Here is a 20710-nt window from a genome sequence, read left to right on the forward strand (position 1 = left end):
GAGATGGAAATAACCCTTTGAAGGCGTTTTCCATTACAGGAGAGCCCCTTCTTCATAGCTTCATTCTATGGTACAATATAAAATAACTGCACACTTGGCTCCCAGACTGGCACCCATCCTCTGATCGCTGCAGACCATCAGAATCTGTTGATTGTCTGCAGCCTTCTTTATTCTTTGAGTGAAAATTCGATGGTGGACATATTACTGAGTGCAGAGGGATGGGATAGAGAAGGCTGCAGCTGATCTGCATTTTTTGATTGACTGCAGCGGTCTTCTGACCACCCGGAGGCCCAGAGTGGACAAACCAGTTATAAATGAAGCCATTTAACCTTCAAGTATTTTTTGGAGTGTTATAAGAGGTCAAAGAACATGAAAGAAGCCCACCTTCAGACTAAGAGAACATACTGACTCCATACAGATGTTGTCTTGTCTGCAAAGCTGGGCGTAAACAGAAATCGTAAGGTCCAATAGCAAAACTCCGAATAGAGCTCCATTATTTTATGTTATAAAAACTAATGTACACCATCTACTTTTTAGATACATTGTGAACTTTATTAGTATATGACTTTGTATCAGTATAGGGGAGCTCTGTTTTGGGGACTTGATAAGTGAGAATATTGTAACTGTCGTCAGCCACCACTAGAGGGAGCTCACTGCATATCAGTGTATACAGCGAGTATTGACCAGGGGGAAGGTAAACGAGAAGGTTTGTGTCTATATCATTGTGTAGAGGAGTGACCGGGTAACCAGAGATCGCGCTCCTTATCCTCCAGCTGCAACTAGTTACAGTATGAAGAGCAGCTCTGGAGCACAAACTTATAAAAATAAAGCATAATTTTTATTCATATCTGTTTGTGTTTCATTTCTTTACCACTCTCAGATCTGTCAATGACGGGAAACATCTCGGTGTCCGAGTCCCAGGCATCGCTGTTACACTACTTTAATGTCGCATGCCTCCGTCTTGTGTTTTGGACGCGTTACAACTTGATAATTGTTCATTGAACCTCAAACGTTTTCTGCTGATGCAGAAAAAACTGGTAAAGTAGCAGCTTTATGTCACTAAGGAGGAAATTCCTTCTGACTTTACAGTGACAACTTCAGTTCTCCTCGGATTAACATTCACACGTAAATTAAATTCTTAAATTTGTCCTTTCTTCTATAAAGTTATTTCATACTTTATATTTGTTTTTGTCATTTTTTTTTCCTTCCTCTTTCACCGTCAGCACCACAGCTAACATGTAAAAATGTTTGAAAGGCTAATGTAATAGGACCTCTGTTTTTTGCTTTGAACTCACAAAACTCCTTGCATGCACCCTTTATACCTTTCATTCCCTGCTCTACATTATAAATAAGTCTTAGTATCTGTTATTATAAACCCCCAGTCAGGCTTCTTCACCATCTGGTAGCACTTAATATACTGTCTATTAAATCACCAACCAGGCTTCTTCCCCTTCTGGCAGCTCTTAATATAGTCCCCATTAGATTCCCAATCAGACTTTTTCTCATTTTGGCAACTGTTAATATAGTTCCCATTAATTCCCCATTCAGGCTTCTAACTTCTGGAAGCTCTTAATATTGTCCCCATTAAGTTCATTAAGTTCCTAATCGGGCTTCTTCATCTTCTGGCAGCACTTCATAAAGTTCCCATTAAGACACCTTAATTTAGTTCCCTACCCCAAGAATAGGTCATCAGTGTCAGACTGATGGGGTCCTGACAATTAACACATACTAATAGCTGTTGTTGCCGGCAACCAGATGTAAGCAATGAATTGAGCTGAACAGCATTGCTCCAATCAGTCTGTATGGCTGATCCATGGGTGTGCTGCATGTCAGGTCACCACTGATCTGATATCGATTACCAGACAACCCCAGTTATTCTCCTTTTCTGTAAATATGGGTCTCAGTAAGATACCAGTCAGCCTCCTTCCACCTCTGGCAGTTGTAAATATAGGTCCCAGTAAGTTACCAGTCAGCCTCCTTCCACCTATGGCAGTTGTAAATATATGGCCTAATAAATTGCCAGTCAGCCTCCTTCCACCTCTGGCAGTTGTAAATATGTAAATATAGGTACCAGTAAGTCACCAGTCAGCCTCCTTCCCCCTCTGGCAATCCATAAATATAGGTTTGAGTAATTTTCCCTGCAGAAAGATAGATCATAATCGTACAATGGAATCTGGATTCGTGAAATAAATATTGCTTACTCATGAGTTGATCCTCAGAGAGAGCCTCTTTAGTTTTGCTGTGCATTGCCGTACGCCTTCGCTGACAAGCAGGCTAGAACGCTCCTTCTATTGGCTGCTCTGTAGTGAGCAGGGAATTGCTGTGCAGAGACCTGACCGTGTGGGGGATGACTGAGCGTTGGTGATCACCGGCAATAGAATTAGTGAATGTAATAATCTTCCTACAGATCGTTCATCCATCAAGTTGCCATGGCTCAGGATCGAGCCGAAGGCTGTTAATGATAATAATTGAATAACAGATGATACCATGCTGTGTAAGTAAATGTCTCGCTCCTCTCTGGATTATTTTTTATTTTACACCATGTTCATGGCTCATAATATCTACAAAAAAAACCCAACATTTATTTTCAACCCTTTTTGTATGTTTATTCAGGCGGAAAATCTTCAGTGAGTATTTATCTAATCTCTATCTATTATCTATCATCTATCTATTAATTATCTATCATTTATCTATCTATCTATCTATCTATCTATCTATCTTATGCCCTGTGTGCCATCTTCACCACCTTGTAAATGGTTGCATTCTTTTCTTATGTCTCCCCCAGGCCCCAGTCTATTGCAGTGATCTTTGACTCCTCACCTGTCAGGGCATGCTGGGATTTGTAGTTTTTCCCCACAGGCTGGAGACCACAGATGTATAGGAAATGGTTATTGGACATGATACTGTCTCCAGATTTGCCTGGCAGCCCCTTATCTCCTCCTATAAATGGGGGTCGTATATCTGAAATATCATCCGGTACGACGCTCGACGATGAGGAGTTAGAAGACCACGGACAGTGGTGCTCACGTGTTACCTCTATGTGTGCACAGAGATATTAGAGGAGGTTTTGGAGCAGAAACCAAGAGAAAAACTTTTGAAATCCTCCTAAAAAATGCAAACAAAAACTTAGAGGTTCTCAGCTTTCTTTTAAAAAAAAAAACAACATTAAAAATCCTTCGCAAAAAGTCTCCGGGTGCACATAGTCACTTCTAGGACAGGAAACATTTTTCCTAGAGTCTCAATGACCCATCATATTTTTAAGTTTAAACGAAGATAAAAATCATTTTATTTTTAAAGCCCGGTCTCAGTTTTTTAAAACCAACATCCTATTATTTATTTATTTATTTATTTGTTTATTTTTAGGGTTGTAGTCGCCTTCATTTTTATTTCAGGGATTAAGCTTTATTTATTAGGCTGCCGTCACGCTCAGTATTTGGTCAGTATTTTACATCAGTATTTGTAAGCCAAAACCAGGAGTGGAACAAATAGAGGAAAAGTATAATAGAAACACATGCGCCACTTCTGGATTTATCACCCACTCCTGGTTTTGGCTTACAAATACTGATGTAAAATACTGACCAAATACTGCTAGTATGACGGCAGCCTTTAAGTTTTCCGAGAGTGATTATTTTTACTAAGTTGGCAGACCTGGGGGCTTTATTAGACCACCAGCTGCAAAAAAACAAAAAAAAAACCAAAGCCTAAGCATCCACAATCATGTTGCAGGGTCCATGATGAGGTGTCAGATGGAGCCTCCTCCCTCTATCTAACTGCTTAGATGCAGCGGTCACTAGTATCCGCAGCATTTCAGAGATTAAAGTGCTGGAATTCGTTTTCTCTGATCCCGGCTGTTGTAGCAGAGTCTTAGTTGTAGGGCTGATACTCATCTGTGTATTAATTGGACCAGCACAATCCTGTAAAAAATCGGACTGCACTTTGACTAATGTTATTCACTGATTCAGTGCTCATCTGCATTTTTTTTTTTCTCAGAAACAAATCTTAGCATGTTACGAGTAGCCGCGCATATAGCCATAATCATCAACATTAACAGAAATAAACACGTGAAATAGATGACTGTGTGTAATGACTCTATATAATATAGGAGATTCACTTTTTGTAGTGAAGAACTGAAATTAATTAACTTATTGATGATTTTGTTTTGTGAGAGGCACCTGTACTTCAGGAAGAGTATCGGTGCAATGTTTTTTACTCAGATGAGTGCGATCTTTTAAAATACAGCCAGCACCCTCTGCGATACATTGATATCTATGAGTACATGGCTCCAGTGCTGTTAAGGAAAGGCAGATGGTTGCAAGGGATGAAAGGGTGGTACCCAAAATTCCACATTATCTCTTATCCTTAGTTTACGTGCAGACGGCCATAGGTTTTTCTCATCAGATAGAATCAGGTCGATTATGCAAATGACACTGATCATAGTGTGATCCGATTCTCTCGAATGAGGAGAAAATGGAGAAAAACAATTCTCCATTCTCTGAAGGTGCAGAAATTGGGGGATAAATTTACTTATGGTACAAAGCCTCTCTAAAACACCCAAGACCTCAAAACTACTTCTGCATCTCTTGCTATGGAAACACTTACCGGTACTTTACTCTTCCGCATTGCAGCCGCTTTATATCGGACGTATCCTTGCCGTTCTGTCTCGCCGGACTCCTTATGGCGTTACATACAGTATATTGGGTACATTGTATCTATGTATTCCGCCTGGATGAAGCATTAGCGGGCAGGTTTTCAGCTCGCCTTCCTTTCTCCGGGTTCGTAATTATTATTGTAGGTGCTTCAGGTTCTGCGTAAAGGGATGTCGGCAGCAGGATATTGTGTAACGGCGATTTCCTGGACACTACAAAGGTTTTATGATTTAATTAAATATCAATAGCTGATACTGAAGTTTGGGCAGAAGGTCCTAATCATCAGCTATGTACTAATCATCTGATCTGATCCACCAGAGTAAAGTGAATTTTGGGACATTTACATTAAAACCTCTTGATATTTTCAGTACTGTCCTGTGATTCCTGGCTTTGGCGATGCTCCTATTCCCAGTGAGGATTAAACCAAACGAAAAAAGTGGGCCTTAGAGCATTTCTTTAAAATATATATAGAAATTTTATAGAAAAAATTCAGATCACACAATAATATTACCATAAAAACAACTATATGCGGAGAAAATCAGGGTGTAATGACATCAAGGTGCCACGTCCACACAAGACAGTTGGTCAGGTTGTTTGTCAAAAAAAGGAGATAATACAAATATGCACGTACACTCCCAAAACAGATATAGAGTGTACCACTTAATCATGTGGTGGTGACCATTGGTAGTTCCTATTCAAAAAATCATACATAGACCCAAAGTATAAAATAACTGTATAGTCCAGGTAAATATGCGGGTCAAAGCGATGCAAGGAGAATAATAACAAAAACCAACGATCACATATTATGAAGTTAGGCCAATACTGAAGAGATTGTACCAAGACATCAATCCATAGATAACAACCAGTTCATTATATCAAACATAATAAAGGGAGAAAGATGCCCATAGTAGCCAACCTGTATGCGTGACGTGGAAAAGCGGACCCCAACGCGCTTTTCGCAGTGTTACTTCCTCGGAGGGCGTATTCCCAGTGAGGGTTATCTCACAGAGGCTCGTATTCCCTACACTGCTCCACCCTGTAATGCCGTTATTACGCAGTGTGGTTGCATCAATTTTGGAACTGGATCCAAAACAGATAAGAATGAGGTTCTGCAGCAGCTGAGATGCATATTGTGATGTTCTGCAGAAGCTGGGTAATGTATTATGAGGTTGTGCAGCAGGTATGCCATATACTGTGAAGTTCTGCAGCAGCTGTTTAATTTATTATGAGGTTCTGCAGCAGCTGGGTCATATACTATGAGTGAGGTTATCCTGCAGAATTTCCTTTAAAACAAAAATGTAAATTAAATATCTTTGTGTATTTGTTATGGATTCAGAATGGCTGCTTTGCAGGGGAGCAGCTGTACGGAAGGAAAGGAAGGGGGTGCCGCACTGTGAGGTCAGAGGGTACAGAAGGGAGGGCAGGGGGCGCAGCACTGTGAGGTCAGAGTGTACAGAATGGAGGGCAGGGGGCACCGAACTGTGAGGTCAGAGTGTACCGAAGGGAGGGCAGGAGCCGCACTATGAGGTCAGAGTGTACAGAAGGGAGGGCAGGAGCTGCACTATGAGGTCAGAGGGTACAGAAGGGAGGGCAGGGGAGCCGCACTGTGAGGTCAGAGGGTACAGAATGGAGGGCAGGGGGCACCAAACTGTGAGGTCAGAGGGTACAGAATGGAGGGCAGGGTACAGAAGGGAGGGCAGGGGGTGCCGCACTGTGAGGTCAGAGGGTACAGAAGGGAGGGCAGGGGGCGCAGCACTGTGAGGTCAGAGGGTACAGAAGGGAGGGCAGGGGAGCCGCACTGTGAGGTCAGAGTGTACAGAAGGGATGGCAGGGGAGCCGCACTGTGAGGTCAGAGTGTACAGAAGGGAGGGCAGGGGGAGCCGCACTGTGAGGTCAGAGGGTACAGAAGGGAGGGCAGGGGGAGCCGCACTGTGAGGTCAGAGGGTACAGAAGGGAGGGCAGCCGGCGCCGCACTGTGAGGTCAGAGAGTACAGAAGGGAGGGCAGGGGAGCCGCACTGTGAGGTCAGAGGGTACAGAAGGGAGGGCAGCCGGCGCCGCACTGTGAGGTCAGAGAGTACAGAAGGGAGGGCAGGGGAGCCGCACTGTGAGGTCAGAGGGTACAGAAGGGAGGGCAGGGGGCACCGAACTGTGGGGTCAGAGTGTACAGAAGGGAGGGCAGCCGGCGCCGCACTGTGAGGTCAGAGAGTACAGAAGGGAGGGCAGGGGGAGCCGCACTGTGAGGTCAGAGGGTACAGAAGGGAGGGCAGCCGGCGCCGCACTGTGAGGTCAGAGAGTACAGAAGGGAGGGCAGGGGAGCCGCACTGTGAGGTCAGAGGGTACAGAAGGGAGGGCAGGGGGCACCGAACTGTGGGGTCAGAGTGTACAGAAGGGAGGGCAGGGGGAGTCGCACTGTGAGGTCAGAGGGTACAGAAGGGAGGGCAGGGGAGCCGCACTGTGAGGTCAGAGTGTACAGAAGGGAGGGCAGGGGGAGCCGCACTGTGAGGTCAGAGGGTACAGAAGGGAGGGCAGGGGGAGCCGCACTGTGAGGTCAGAGGGTACAGAAGGGAGGGCAGCCGGCGCCGCACTGTGAGGTCAGAGAGTACAGAAGGGAGGGCAGGGGAGCCGCACTGTGAGGTCAGAGGGTACAGAAGGGAGGGCAGGGGGCACCGAACTGTGGGGTCAGAGTGTACAGAAGGGAGGGCAGGGGGAGTCGCACTGTGAGGTCAGAGGGTACAGAAGGGAGGGCAGGGGGAGCCGCACTGTGAGGTCGGAGGGCAGGAGAGCCGCACTGGGAGGTCAGAGGGTACAGAAGGGAGGGCAGGGGGCGCCGCACTGTGAGGTCAGAGAGTACAGAAGGGAGGGCAGGGGAGCCGCACTGTGAGGTCAAAGGGTACAGAAGGGAGGGCAGGGGGCACAGCCCTGTGAGGTCAGAGGGTACAGAAGGGAGGGCAGGGGGCCCCGAACTGTGGGGTCAGAGGGTACAGAAGGGAGGGCTGGGGAGCCGCACTGTGAGGTCAGAGTGTACAGAAGGGAGGGCAGGCGGCGCCACACTGTGAGGCGAGAGTGGTCGGTAGATATATATATATATATATATCTATTAGTAATTTTCCATTGACGTGGGATAATGGACACGACTGTCCATCTAGACGCCATTATAAACATCCCGTCCTGTGGTGATAAAGACTCGGACCAATGACGTGATTTACCTTATGACTAATGCCATTACAGACAGTAGATAACCGCACGCTACACAGGAGGATTATAAAATAAAGGGCATTCACAGCCACTGGCAATGTACGGTACAATCTGGTGCGATGACTCTTTCCCTTTAAGAAGCCTTAAACAACCCTATAAATCCATCCGTTATCCGGATGTGATTTTCCTATGTCAGGATGAGATTATGGGTATCAGACGGGGGATAATGTCTGCGACCTGTAGCCCCCTAATACTCGGTCTAATGATACAAGTGACTGTAATGACTCATCCTATTGCTGGAGAGATTTGGAAGCAGATTCCACAGCGGTGTGTCTGTTATGTGGGCAAAGCTGGTATGTGCCATTGTCACAGCACGTCATGTCCCCCAGGGCCAGCTCCAGCTATATCTGGGCACTTGGGAGACAGTCCCAGTGGGCACCTCCTTTGCTTTCGATTTTTCCTTCTTGCCTTCCAAGAGCTACATCTTTTTTTTTTTTTTTTTTTTTTTTATATCGATAGAGATGTTCATATCTGGGTTTATTATCTGAAGTATGAGCTGTAGTTATTATTGGCACAATGTTAGGATCTTTCCAACTTTCTGTTTTTTTTTGTTTTTGTTTTTTTTTGTTTTGTTTTATTGCATTTTTCTGGAAAGCAAATGTTTGGAATGAAAATTATATTTTATTAATTCGGGCAGTTACCAAATAGATAAATGTTATTTTATTTTTTTATTTATTTTATTTATGTTCTGGGGGAAAAAGGGGTGAATATATAATATATATATCACACTAAAATCTCACATCCTAGATATCACTGAATTAAATATTCTGGTTGCAAATTTTTATTTATTACATAGTGGAATGCATTGAGCAATAAAACCTAAAAATGATGAATGTAAATCACAACTAATATCCCACGGAGGTCTGGATTTGGAATGATGCTCAAAATCAAAGTGGAAAATCAAATTACAGGCTGATCCAACTTCAGTAGAAATGCCTCAAGACAAGGAAATGATGCTCAGTAGTATGGGTGGCCTCCATGTGCCTGTATGACCTCCCTACAATGCCTTGTCCTGATGAGGTGGCGGATGGTCTCCTGAGGGATCTCCTCCAAGACCTGGATTTAGGTTATGTGCACACGCTGCGGATCCGCAGCAGATTTGACGCTGCGGATCTGCAGCAGTTTTCTATGAGTTTACAGTACCATGTAAACCTATGGAAAACAAAATCTGCAGTGCCCATGCTGCGGAAAAAACGTGCGGAAACGCAGCGGTTTATATTCCGCAGCATGTCAATTCTTTGTGCGGATTCCGCAGCGATTTACACCTGCTCCATTATAGGAATCCGCAGGTGTAAAACCGCAGGTGGAATCCACACTAAATCCGTGGTAATTCCACAGTAAATCCTCACTGCAGTTTTCTTACGGATTTACCAAAATCAGTACGGAAAAATCCGCAAACCATTCCACAGCGTGTGCACATTCAGGCTACCTCTGGCGAGCACATTGAGGGCTGAGTGGCCCTCCAAAGAAATGCCACCCCACACCATTACTGACCCACTGGCAAACCGGTCATGCTGAAGGATGTTGCAGGTAGCAGATCGCTGCCCACGGCGTCTCCAGACTATTTCACGTCTGTCACATGTGCTCAGTGTGAACCTGCTTTCATCTGTGAAGAGCACAGGGCGTGAATTTGCCAATCCTGGTGTTCTGTGGCAAATGCTAAGCGTCCTGCAAGGTGTTGGGCTGTGAGCACAACCCCCATCTCTGGACGTCGGGCACTCAGACCATCCTTATGTAGTTGGTTTCTAATCGTTTGTGCAGACACATGCACATTTGTGGCCTGCTGGAGGTCATTTTGCAGGCCTCTGGTAGTGCTCCTTCTGTTCCTCCTTGCACAAAGGCGGAGGTAGCGGTCCTGCTGCTGGGTTGTTGCCCTCCTACGGCCCCCTCCATGTCTCCTGGTGTACTGGCCTGTCTCCTGGTAGCGCCTCTGGACACTACGCTGACACACAGCAAACCACCTTGCCACAGCTCGCATTGATGTGCCATCCTGGATGAGCTGCACTACCTGAGCCACTTGTGTGGGTTGTAGAGTCCGTCTCATGGTACCACGAGTGTGAAAGCACAACCAACATTCTAAAGTGACCAAAACATCAGCCAGAAAGCATTGGTTCTGAGTAGTGATGAGTGAATATACTCGTTACTCGAGATTTCTCGAGCATGCTTGGGGGTCCTCCGAGTATTTTTTAGTGCTCGGAGATTTTGTTTCTCTTGCCGCAGCTGAATGATTTACAGCTATTAGCCAGCCTGAGTACATGTGGGGGTTGCCTGGTGCTAGGGAATCCCCACATGTACTTATTCTGTCTAACAGATGTAAATCATTCAGCTGCGGCAAGAGAAACGAAATCTCCGAGCACTAAAAAATACTCGGAGGACCCCCAAGCATGCTCGAGAAATCTCGAGTAATAGAGTATATTCGCTCATCACTAGTACTGAGACGTGGTCTGTGGTCCCCACCTGCAGAACCACTCCTTTATTGAGGGTGTCTTGATAATTGCCAATAATTTCCATCTGTTGTCTATTCCATTTGCACAACAGCATGTGAAATTGATTGTCAATCAGTGTTGCTTCCTAAGTGGACAGTTTGATTTCACCGAAGTTTGATTTACTTGGAGTTATATTCTGTTGTTTAAGTGTTCCCTTTATTTTTTTTGAGCAATATATATATTTAAATTTAATTCAATATGAATTATTGTTTACGATGTATAAAATATTAATTAATATTAAAGATATTTAATTTTTATATAATGTATAAATTATTTATTTTAATATACATTACTGTTCAAAAGTTTTATGCCGGTATGGAAAATATGCTGTGCGCTACTGGAAGAAGTTTTCAAAAATATAAGTGTTAATGGTTTATTTTTATCAAGTAGCAAAATGCAAAGTGAATGAAGAAAATAAAAATCTAAATCGCATCAATATTTGGTGATCGACCGTCATCTTCATCACTTCTTCTCTGTACATGTGCACACAGTCTTTGAAGGAACTCAGCAGGAGTTGTCACTTGTACAAATCCTTGTGTGTCTTCATGTAATCCCAGTCAGACAGGATGATGTGAAACCAGGGCTCCGCGGGGGCCGGATCATCACCTCCAGAACTTCTTGCTATTCTTTACACATTGAACAATCTTTTTTTTGTGCAAATGTATTCCAGTCCTTCCCTGGAGTGATATAAATTATGTACATCTGCAATATTTGTGTTCGATTTACATCATTTCAGCAAATCATGCATCCTTTTGAGCAAAAAAGGGTAAAGACCAAAAATAAAGTCCAATGTTTAACTTTTTTTTAAGACTTTGATGCAAGTAACATCAATGACAGAAAAACAAAAGTGACTTAAATATAAAAACGCAAGTGATTCATCGGATACTTTGGGTTTGTATATATTGGGCCAGGAGAAAATATATATTTATTGACAGCAAGCAAAGATTTAAAAAATGAGAGTATACTTGAGTATTACACAATTTTTCAATCATTTTCCAGCTGCTAAAATCTGTAAAAAAATAAATAAATAAAAATAACAAAAAAGCAACAAACAAATGTAATATACTCAATGTTGATACAATTCATTGCCCACTGCTAGCCCTAGTGGGACCAGTGCATTGGACGTTGGGGTCCCCATTACAAAAACATAAGAAGATCAATGGCTGTCCTGCTTCTGGAATCAACAATCAGCTATAATATGCAATCAATTTCCTTACAGCGCCTCCACTGGTGAAAAAAAGTATTACACAGTTCCAATTCAAATACATGGGCTGCCACTGTAATGCAAGGATGTGTCGAGTCCTCCATAGGTCGAGAGATGCTCCTGTAGCCATTTTTTTTTTACTCTGACAAAAAGATGTGTTCCTCAACCCCCAAAATATAGTTAGCGCTTGGGTTTGATATTTTGGGGGTGTATAAACTTTACCAGTCTGCTCAGTGGGACAAATATCGGCCTGTGCTTCTGCAGATGGACCCAGGTGACTTCTTCCTTAGATTGGGTGCAGCTTCAGGAGGAGGTTACAGTCCTGTGCAGTAATAATGTAGACATGCGGCCCATTATGGAGACACCAGGCGCCATAATGCTGGACATAGGGAACTGCAGCAGCTTCGTGGGGTTTTTATAGCTCCGGAATTCGGCTGCTGTACTTTGTGCGGTTACTGGTGATATAGAGGAAGTGGCTGAATATTCCTACAGAACGTGTGAACGGTCCAATGGGGGAGGGGCGAAGTATAAAACTGCATTGGTTGAATAATCACTGTGACAGCTATAGTATATGGTGAAAAGTAAGTGTCCCCTCCACACCCTTCCTCCAGGAACTTTTCTGACCTCCCATTCTACGTCCATAGACCTTAATATGGAGTCGCACCTCTGCAGATACAACGGCTCTCGCATTTCTGGGAAGGATTTTTACAAGATTTTGGAGGGGTCTGTTGGAATTTTTGCCCCTTCACCCAGAAGAGCATTTGTGAGGTCTGACCCTGATTTTGGGGGTAGGCCAGAGACACAATCTCCGTCCTTCTTGGATGGGGCTGAGGTCCGGGCTCTGTGTGGCCGCACATATTCCCCCCATGTCTGTAAGGACCTTACGCACTGGGCACAATCATGGGGAACAAAAAGGGTCTTCTCCAAACTGTTCCCACAAAGCTAGAAGCTACAGTTGTTCACAATGTCTTGTGCTGATGAATAAGATTTCCCTTCACTGTAACTAAGAGGCCGAGCTCTGATAACAGCCCGTAGCATTATCCCCCTCCACCATCCATATAGCGGGCACAATGCAGTCAGGGGATAACATTCTCCTGGAATCACCAAACCCAGCCTCCTCCATCAGACGCAGATAGAGAAGTGCGATTCTTCACTGCAATGAAAACCTCTCCTCCAGAGTCCAGTGATGGTGGTTTTACACCACTCCATCCGACGCTCGGCATTGTGCTTGGTGATGTACGGTTACATGCAGCTGCTTGGCCATGAAGCTCCCAGTGGGGCGTAGTGTTTGTGCTGATGTTAATACCAGAGGAGGTCTGGACTCTGCAGTTTTGGAGTGAGCAGAGCGTTAGTGACTTTTCTGCCCTCTGTTCCTCAGCATTCCAAGGTTAATGTGATTGAATGAGAAACCTGAATTCAATAGTTAAGACTATTCTCCATATAATGTACTGTGACATTGATTTGGAGTCTTTGGATGTGTACCCTGTCAACAGATATGGACAACTGGTAAATGGCCCAAGGACATGACAAGGTCCGTGTTTATTCCTATTCCGAAGTAGTGAGATGCTACCGACTGTGGAAACTATCGGACTATTACGTTCATACCTCATGCCAGCAAAATACTACTGAAGATCCTACAAAAATGACTACAGCCTTACTGTGACAAAGAGCTACCAGAGGAAGAAACAGGATTCAGAAAAGGCAGAAGAACAAGAGATGTAATTGCTAACATTATATGGGTAATGGAAAAGGCCAAAGAATACAAGGAGATCAATTTTTGCTTCATTGACTACAGCAAAGCCTTCCACTGTGTTGATCACCAGAACCTTTGGAATACCATGAAGGATATGGGTGTGTCAAACCATCTGATCTGCCTCATTAGCAACCTTTACATTGACTTAGAAGCAACAGTCCAAACAGAACATGGTGACACAGTATGGTTCAATGTACAGCAAGGCGTCACACAAGGCTGCATCTTCTCACCATTTATCTTCAATTTTTATGAAGAAGCTATTTTCAGAAAGAGTGAACTTGCCGAAAAAGAAGGAATGAAAATTGCTGGACAAATTATTAACAATCTTTACGCAGACGACACAATATTGATAGCAAGAAGCATAGATGGAATGAAGGACGTATTATGGAGTGTCAAGATGGAAAGCTCGAGCATGGGGCTTCTACTCAACACAGGACAAAGATATTGACTACTGCCAGGTACGATCGGTACACATTTCAGATGGACAGTGATGAACTGGAAGATGTAAACGACTTCTGCCTACTAGGAACAATGATAACTCAAGATACAACGATGACATCGTTGATGATAGGAAAATATCTATGGGCAAATCAACAATGGTGTCACTGGACAAGGTTTTCAAATCGAGGAACATTTTACTGGTGGCGAAGACACGGCTCGTACATAGCCTGGCCTTTTCTGTAGTAACATATGGATGCGAAACCTAGACAATAAAGAAACAAGACAGAAGAAGAATCCACGCCTTCGAAATATGGTGCTGTAGAAGGATATTATCAATACTATGGATGGCAAGTAGAACAAACAAATCAATTTTGGAACAAATCAAGCCAGAAATGTCACTGGAAGCAAGGATCACCAAGCTATGACTTGCCTACTTTCTCTTCGCGTGATGCCTCCAATCAGTGGAGAAGGACATCATGGTCAGAAGAATATAAGGAACAAGGCGAAGAGGAAGATCAGCAACCCGATCGCTTGATACAATCAAGATAGTGATAGAGAAGACCCTGGTGGACCTATCTAGGCTTGCACAAGATTGACCTCCCTACTGAGCATTCATCCATCAAGTCACCATGGCTCGAGATCGAGCTGAAGGCTGTTATTATTAATAATAATAATAATAATAATAATAACAATAATAATATAATGGATGTGGAGGGGGACTATGGCGGTCTCTCTTATGAGGCCACTGTGGCAGTAATAGAGAAGTTAGAGTAGTCACTGATATGGTGGCACTCGTGCTAAATAGGTACTGTGGTTGGCACTAATATGTAGCACTGCAGCTGTTATTATGGAGGCACTATATTCACCATTACGGAGCTCTTTATCCCTATTATGGGATGTTGATGGTTGTTGTGGGGCATATTGGCTTTCCTGTGGTTATTACTGAGCTTCTCTTCAGGGTTGACGTGTAGAAGAACTAGTACAATGGAGGGGGAGGCGATAATCCTCTGCACTTTCAGGATTCCAAGTTACTTGAGTTTTGCAGCCAGCAGCACTATCATAGGAAGTAGGCGGCCTCAGCCCCCAGTTGCAGTGCCACCACCAGCTGTGACCTGGCACCGGCTATAGATGTCTGAGCACTCAGTAACATGGTTCTGCTTATCTGGAGGAAACTTCGGGAGCCTGGATTATGTCCAGATGGGTTAAACTGTTCACATTAGTAAAGCAATTACCAATTAGACATTCTTGATGTCAAACGACTGCTTAATAGTTAGTACCCTTTGCCCCATTTTTTGTTTTCCTATTTTTGCCCCTGTGGCAGTCTCACAGCAGCACAGAGTGTTCCAGATAAGTTGATCTTGAAGAAATGTTACAGTTTTATACAAAGAAAGTTTAATAATTGTATAAAAAATTAAGTTCTGAAACTTTCTAATATACATTGGGACGTTTTCACTTCTGCTTTTATTGTCGTTTATGCAGTGATTTTTTTTTTTACCCAAATTCTTCAAAATGGAGCACGTGGTTCATGAATTGTGCAAAATAAAAAATGCTCTTTATTTTTGTCATTAACCTTTTCTGCTGCTTTTTAGCAAAAAAAAAGTTACATGTTCCACAACAGTGTTGCAAAATTTACACAAAAATTTTCAGATGTACAACTCCAATTTCCAAAAAGTTAGGACGTTGTGTAAAATGTGAAGAAAACAAGAATGCGATGATTTGGGAATCTCTTATCCACATGTTTTATTAACAGCAGAACATAATAAAACACAGATCAGAAGGTGAATACTGGACATTTTCCAATTTCGGTTAAAAAAAAATGAACTAATTTAGAAAATGATGGCAACAGCACCAAAAAAATTGTGGTGGGGCCGTGTCTACCATTGTGTAGCCCCCTCTTCTTTTCACAACAGTCTGAGAAGTGAGGAGACAATTGCTGGAGTTTTGGGAGCGGAATCTTGTCCCATTCTTGTCAGATGTAGGATTCTCACTGCTCCACAGTTCGGAATCTTCATCGCATTTTTCGTTTCATGATGCTTCCAATGTTTTCTATTGATGAAGGGTCCGGGCTACAGGCGACCGTTTCATCGTCCAAACTCTTCTTCTGTGCTGCTGTGATTGATGACTTATGTCGTTTACCATTGTCTTACTGAAATATGCAAGGTCCCTGAAATAGACATTGTCTGGATGGAACATATTCTGTTCTAAAATCTCTATTTAACACTCAGCATTGTCACGTGTAAGTTGTCCTTGCCATAGGCACTAATGCAACCACATACCATCAGAGAAGCAGGAACAGTGTGCTGATAACAAGCTGGATGGTCCCTCTCTGGTTGAGCTCACAGGACACGTTGTCAATGGTCTCTGTAAAGAATTCCCAGATGGGAACTGGAGTACATTGGCGCAAAAGTTTTCAAACTTTTTAAAAAGTTGCAGTTGATGAATCGGTCAGAAACATCTGGAAACTCCAAACTTAGGGTATGTGCACACGTTGCAGATTTCCTGCAGATCTGCAGCTTTTTTTCCGTGCAGAAACACTGCAGATCTGCAAGTAATTTACAGTACGATGTAAATCAATGGCAAAACAAAAATGCTGTGCTAATGGTGCGGAAAAATCTGCACGGAAAACGCAGCAGATTAAAAAAAGGACCATGTCACCACTTTTGTGCAGATCTGCTGCGTTTCTGCACCCATTCCATAATAGAAATCTGCAGGGGGAAAAAAAAGGAAGAAATGTGTACAAAAATCTGGAACATGTGCACATACCAAAAAAAGGCGCAGATTCTGACCTTCGTTTTCTGCCAAGAAATGCAGAATCTGCACAGAAAATTCCACAGTCAAATCTGCAACTTGTGCACATACCCTAAGGCTATGTGCACACTCTGCGGCGTGCTCTGCGGGTTCTCCCGCAGCGGAATTGATAAATCTGCAGGGCAAAACCGCTGCGGTTATCCCTGCAGATTTATCGCGGTTTGTTTTGCGATTTCCGCTGCGGGATTACTCCTATACTATTGATGCTGCATATGCAGCAATATGCAGCATCAATAGTAATGTTAAAAATAATAAAAATTGGTTATACTCACCCTCCGATGTCCGGATCTCCTCGGCGCTGCACGCGACGCTCCGGTTCCAAAGATGCTGTGCCGAGAAGGACCTTCGTGACGTCACGGTCATGTGACCGCGGCGTCATCACGGTCATGTGACCGCGACATCATCTCAGGCCCTGCTCGCACAGCAACTGAGACCGGACGGCCGCGTGCAGCGCTGAGAGGTGAGTATAGCATCATTTTTTATTTTAATTCTTTTTTTTTACACTATGCTTCCCAGGGCCTGGAGGAGAGTCTCCTCTCCTCCACCCCAGGTAGCAACCGCACATTATCCGCTTACTTCGCTTACTTACGCGGAACAATGCATTTCTATGGGTGCAGAATCGCTGCGATTCTGCACAAAGTAGTGACATGCTGCGGGTTGTAAACCGCTGCGTTTCTGCGCGGTTTTTCCTGCAGCATGTGCACTGCGGTTTGCGGTTTCCATAGGGTTTACATGTTAATGTAAACGCAATGGAAACTGCTGCGGACCCGCAGCATCAAAATCGCCGCAGATCCGCGGTAAAAACCGCAAAGTGTGAACATGGCCTAATAGTGAACATAAAGTAACAGATTGACACACATAAAATACACCAAAAAGGCACAAATTAAAAGATGAACTGGGTGGAAATTAAAAAAGTGAAAAATGCCTAGATAACTAGATAAAAAAAAAAAAAAGCACAAATGTAATAATGTATTAAGCCCATTGTTTTCAATTGTAAAATACAATGGGGGAACCTCTGTCCTGACCTAGTTCTGCTCAGCATTGGCAACATTTAGCAAAACTGATACATCCTTGCAGCACTGATAAAATGTAACAAAGAAATCAGCACAGATGATGATGATGATGATGATGATGTGTCTAACTCACACAGCTTTGTCTAGACTGGGTCTAGTTGTACTTTATTGCAATGCATATTTTTGGCACCTGATTGCAAAAAAATATATATTCCTATTTATAGACAGCAAGCAGATCTCTTAAAAATGCGAGGAGGTTGAAACACAAGTTAGATTAGAAAGTTGCAGAACTTTTCATAGTACATTGATTGCAGCACATTGCCTGGCCAGGTACATGTATATGGGTCTGTCCAAACTCCACCCATTTTCTTGTAAGCTCCTCCCTTTCCCAGTACAGAGAATTTACCCTATCCAGTGCCAACTGGGATTTTGTATATGAACAAATGGCTCATGGGACCAGCTGTGAAGCCGCTCAGTGACTTTATAAACTAATGTGGGAAGGATTAGAGCAGATGGAATGTTAAGTATCAGAATCCCAGAAGCGAAGAATGCAAAAAAAATGCAAGAAATAAGTCTCATTAAACCAGACGAGAATCTAAAAATAGATGAATAAGGCCGACAGAATGGCTGAGGGTCTGCAATCTATGAAGAAAGGAGCTTAATTTGTATAAGTGTCTGGGGTCTTGGGCTCTGCAGGATGCACAAGTGTTACGCACCTGTCTCGCATCCAGGCTTTGCTCTCCTCACCCTGGTCTGCAGTGTTTCACGTCAAGCTTTCCAGATGCCCTGCTGTGATCCCATGAGATCTTCTGCCTGGACCTATGTAAGGCCTACCAAGACACACACCTGTGTCTTGGTATTATGATTTTCTAGATGCTCTGGAGTTCTGTATGGTATCTGTTCCCGGTCTGCCAGAACCTTTGCTATGTGTGGTTCTCGGATGTCTTCTATCTGAGATTTCCAGTACCTCTGCTAACGGTTCCTGGTCTTCCAGGACCTCTTTTACATGTCCGCCTGAGACTTCCAGGGCATCTCCTGTCCGCCAGCTTCTTCCAGTCCTGTGCTATCTGTTCCTGGTCTTTCAGGATCTGTGCTATGTGTCAGCCTGCAGCTTCCACTTGTCTCCTTTCTGCCTGCGGCTTCCAGTACCTCTGCTACCTGTTCCCAGTCTTCCTGGACTTCTGCTACTTGTTCTCGGTCTTCCAGGACCTCTTCTACCTGTTTCAGGACTCCTGTCTGTCTGCGGTCTCTAGTACCTCTGCTACCTGTTCCCTGCATGCCTCACCAGTCTGCCGCACCGACACCCGTGTGCCCACCCAGACCTTAGGCTTTTCGGATTCACTGCACCTAGTGGGGCTAATAACAAGGTTGTTCGGCAGTGAATGGAGTTGCTGCTGCTCCCTGCTAACAAATATGCTTCCATATCTCATCTGATGGAAAATGTCACATATGAGATCAGAGACATGAAAATACGATTGGTGCCCTGTTGTGGCTTCGTACAGGTTGGCTTGAATTCAGGTGGCATAGTCTCTTATGTGAATGGAGCAGTACTGAGCATGTGCAGCCATCACTCATTTAGACAGTGAATGGAGCAGTGTTTGCACATGCTCAGTAGTGCTCTGATCACACTGTACTCTACGGATGTCACAGTAGTGGAACCCTGGCATCATATATATCATCTATCCTATGAAATGGTAGGGAATATTGTTTCGTAGGACAACCCTTTAATTCAACAAATATATCACAAACTGCAAAAAATTGATAAAAATGGAACATAATACATTTGGTGCAGCTCAGCATGCACTAGAGACACCTCTTTATGTCCTGACGCTCCTCATGGTAAACAAATATGAATGTATCCACTAGAAAAATATCAGAAGTGGCTATGGTAATAAATAACCAATTTTTATTGCATTATAAAAAATATTAACCCCTTTTCTGACATTGGACGTACTATCCCGTTGAGGTGGGGTGGGCCCGTATGACCACCGACGCGATAGTACGTCCAGCGTGATCGGCGGCGCTCACGGGGGGAGCGCGGCCGGGTGTCAGCTGATTATCACAGCTGACATCCGGCACTATGTGCCAGGAGCGGTCACGGACCGCCCCCGGCACATTAACCCTTGGCACACCGCGATCAAACATGATCGCGGTGTGCCGGCGGTACAGGGAAGCATCGCGCAGGGAGGGGGCTCCCTGCGGGCTTCCCTGAGACCCCCGGAGCAACGCGATGTGATCGCGTTGCTGCGAGGGTCTCTTACCTCCTCCTCGCTGCAGGTGCCCGGATCCAAGATGTCCGCGGCATCCGGGTCCTGCAGGGACGGAGGTGGCTTACCGAGTGCCTGCTCAGAGCAGGCGCTGGTAAGCCTGCAGTGCTGTAAGTCAGATCGGCGATCTGACAGAGTGCTGTGCAAACTGTCAGATCACCGATCTGTGATGTCCCCCCCTGGGACAAAGTAAAAAAGTAAAAAAAAAAAATTCCACATAAGTAAAAAAAATAAATAAAAAAAAAAAAAATTCCTAAATAAAGAAAAAAAAAATATTATTCCCATAAATACATTTCTTTATCTAAATAAAAAAAATAAAACAACAAAAGTACACATATTTAGTATCGCCGCGTCCGTAACGACCCCATCTATAAAACTATATCACTAGTTAACCCCTTCAGTGAACACCGTAGGGAAAAAAACGAGGCAAAAAACAACGCTTTATTATCATACCGCCGAACAAAAAGTGGAATAACACGCGATCAAAAAGACGGATATAAATAACCATGGTACCGCTGAAAACGTCATTTTGTCCCGCAAAAAGCAAGCCGCCATACACAGTCATCAAAGGAAAAATAAAAAAGTTATAGTCCTCAGAATAAAGCGATGCCAAAATAATTATTTATTCTATAAAATAGTTTTTATCGCCAAAACATAAAAAAAATGATATAAATGAGGTATCGCTGTAATCGTACTGACCCGAAGAATAAAACTGCTTTATCAATTTTACCAAACGTGGAACGGTATAAACGCCTCCCCCAAAAGAAATTCATGAATAGCTGGTTTTTGGTCATTCTGCCTCACAAAAATCGGAATAAAAAGCGATCAAAAACTGT

At 43.8% G+C, this 20710-nt stretch overlaps 1 protein-coding gene across 6 annotated transcripts in view; it reads left to right on the plus strand.

Annotated features, from left to right (window-relative positions):
- TMEM86A (transmembrane protein 86A) overlaps nt 1–20710 on the plus strand; it is a 110846-nt gene that overhangs the window by 81491 nt on the left and 8645 nt on the right. The window contains exon 2 of one of the 6 annotated variants that reach the window (XM_077287168.1): nt 2408–2494. The exons of the other annotated variants lie outside the window; for them this stretch is intronic. Within the exon in view, the coding sequence (XP_077143283.1) occupies nt 2480–2494 (15 nt within the window). The 5' untranslated portion in view covers nt 2408–2479. The remainder of the gene's footprint in view (nt 1–2407; nt 2495–20710) is intronic. 6 annotated transcript variants of the gene reach the window in all.

The sequence above is a fragment of the Ranitomeya variabilis genome, chromosome 2, assembly GCF_051348905.1.
Source record: "Ranitomeya variabilis isolate aRanVar5 chromosome 2, aRanVar5.hap1, whole genome shotgun sequence".
Lineage (NCBI taxonomy): Eukaryota > Metazoa > Chordata > Amphibia > Anura > Dendrobatidae > Ranitomeya > Ranitomeya variabilis.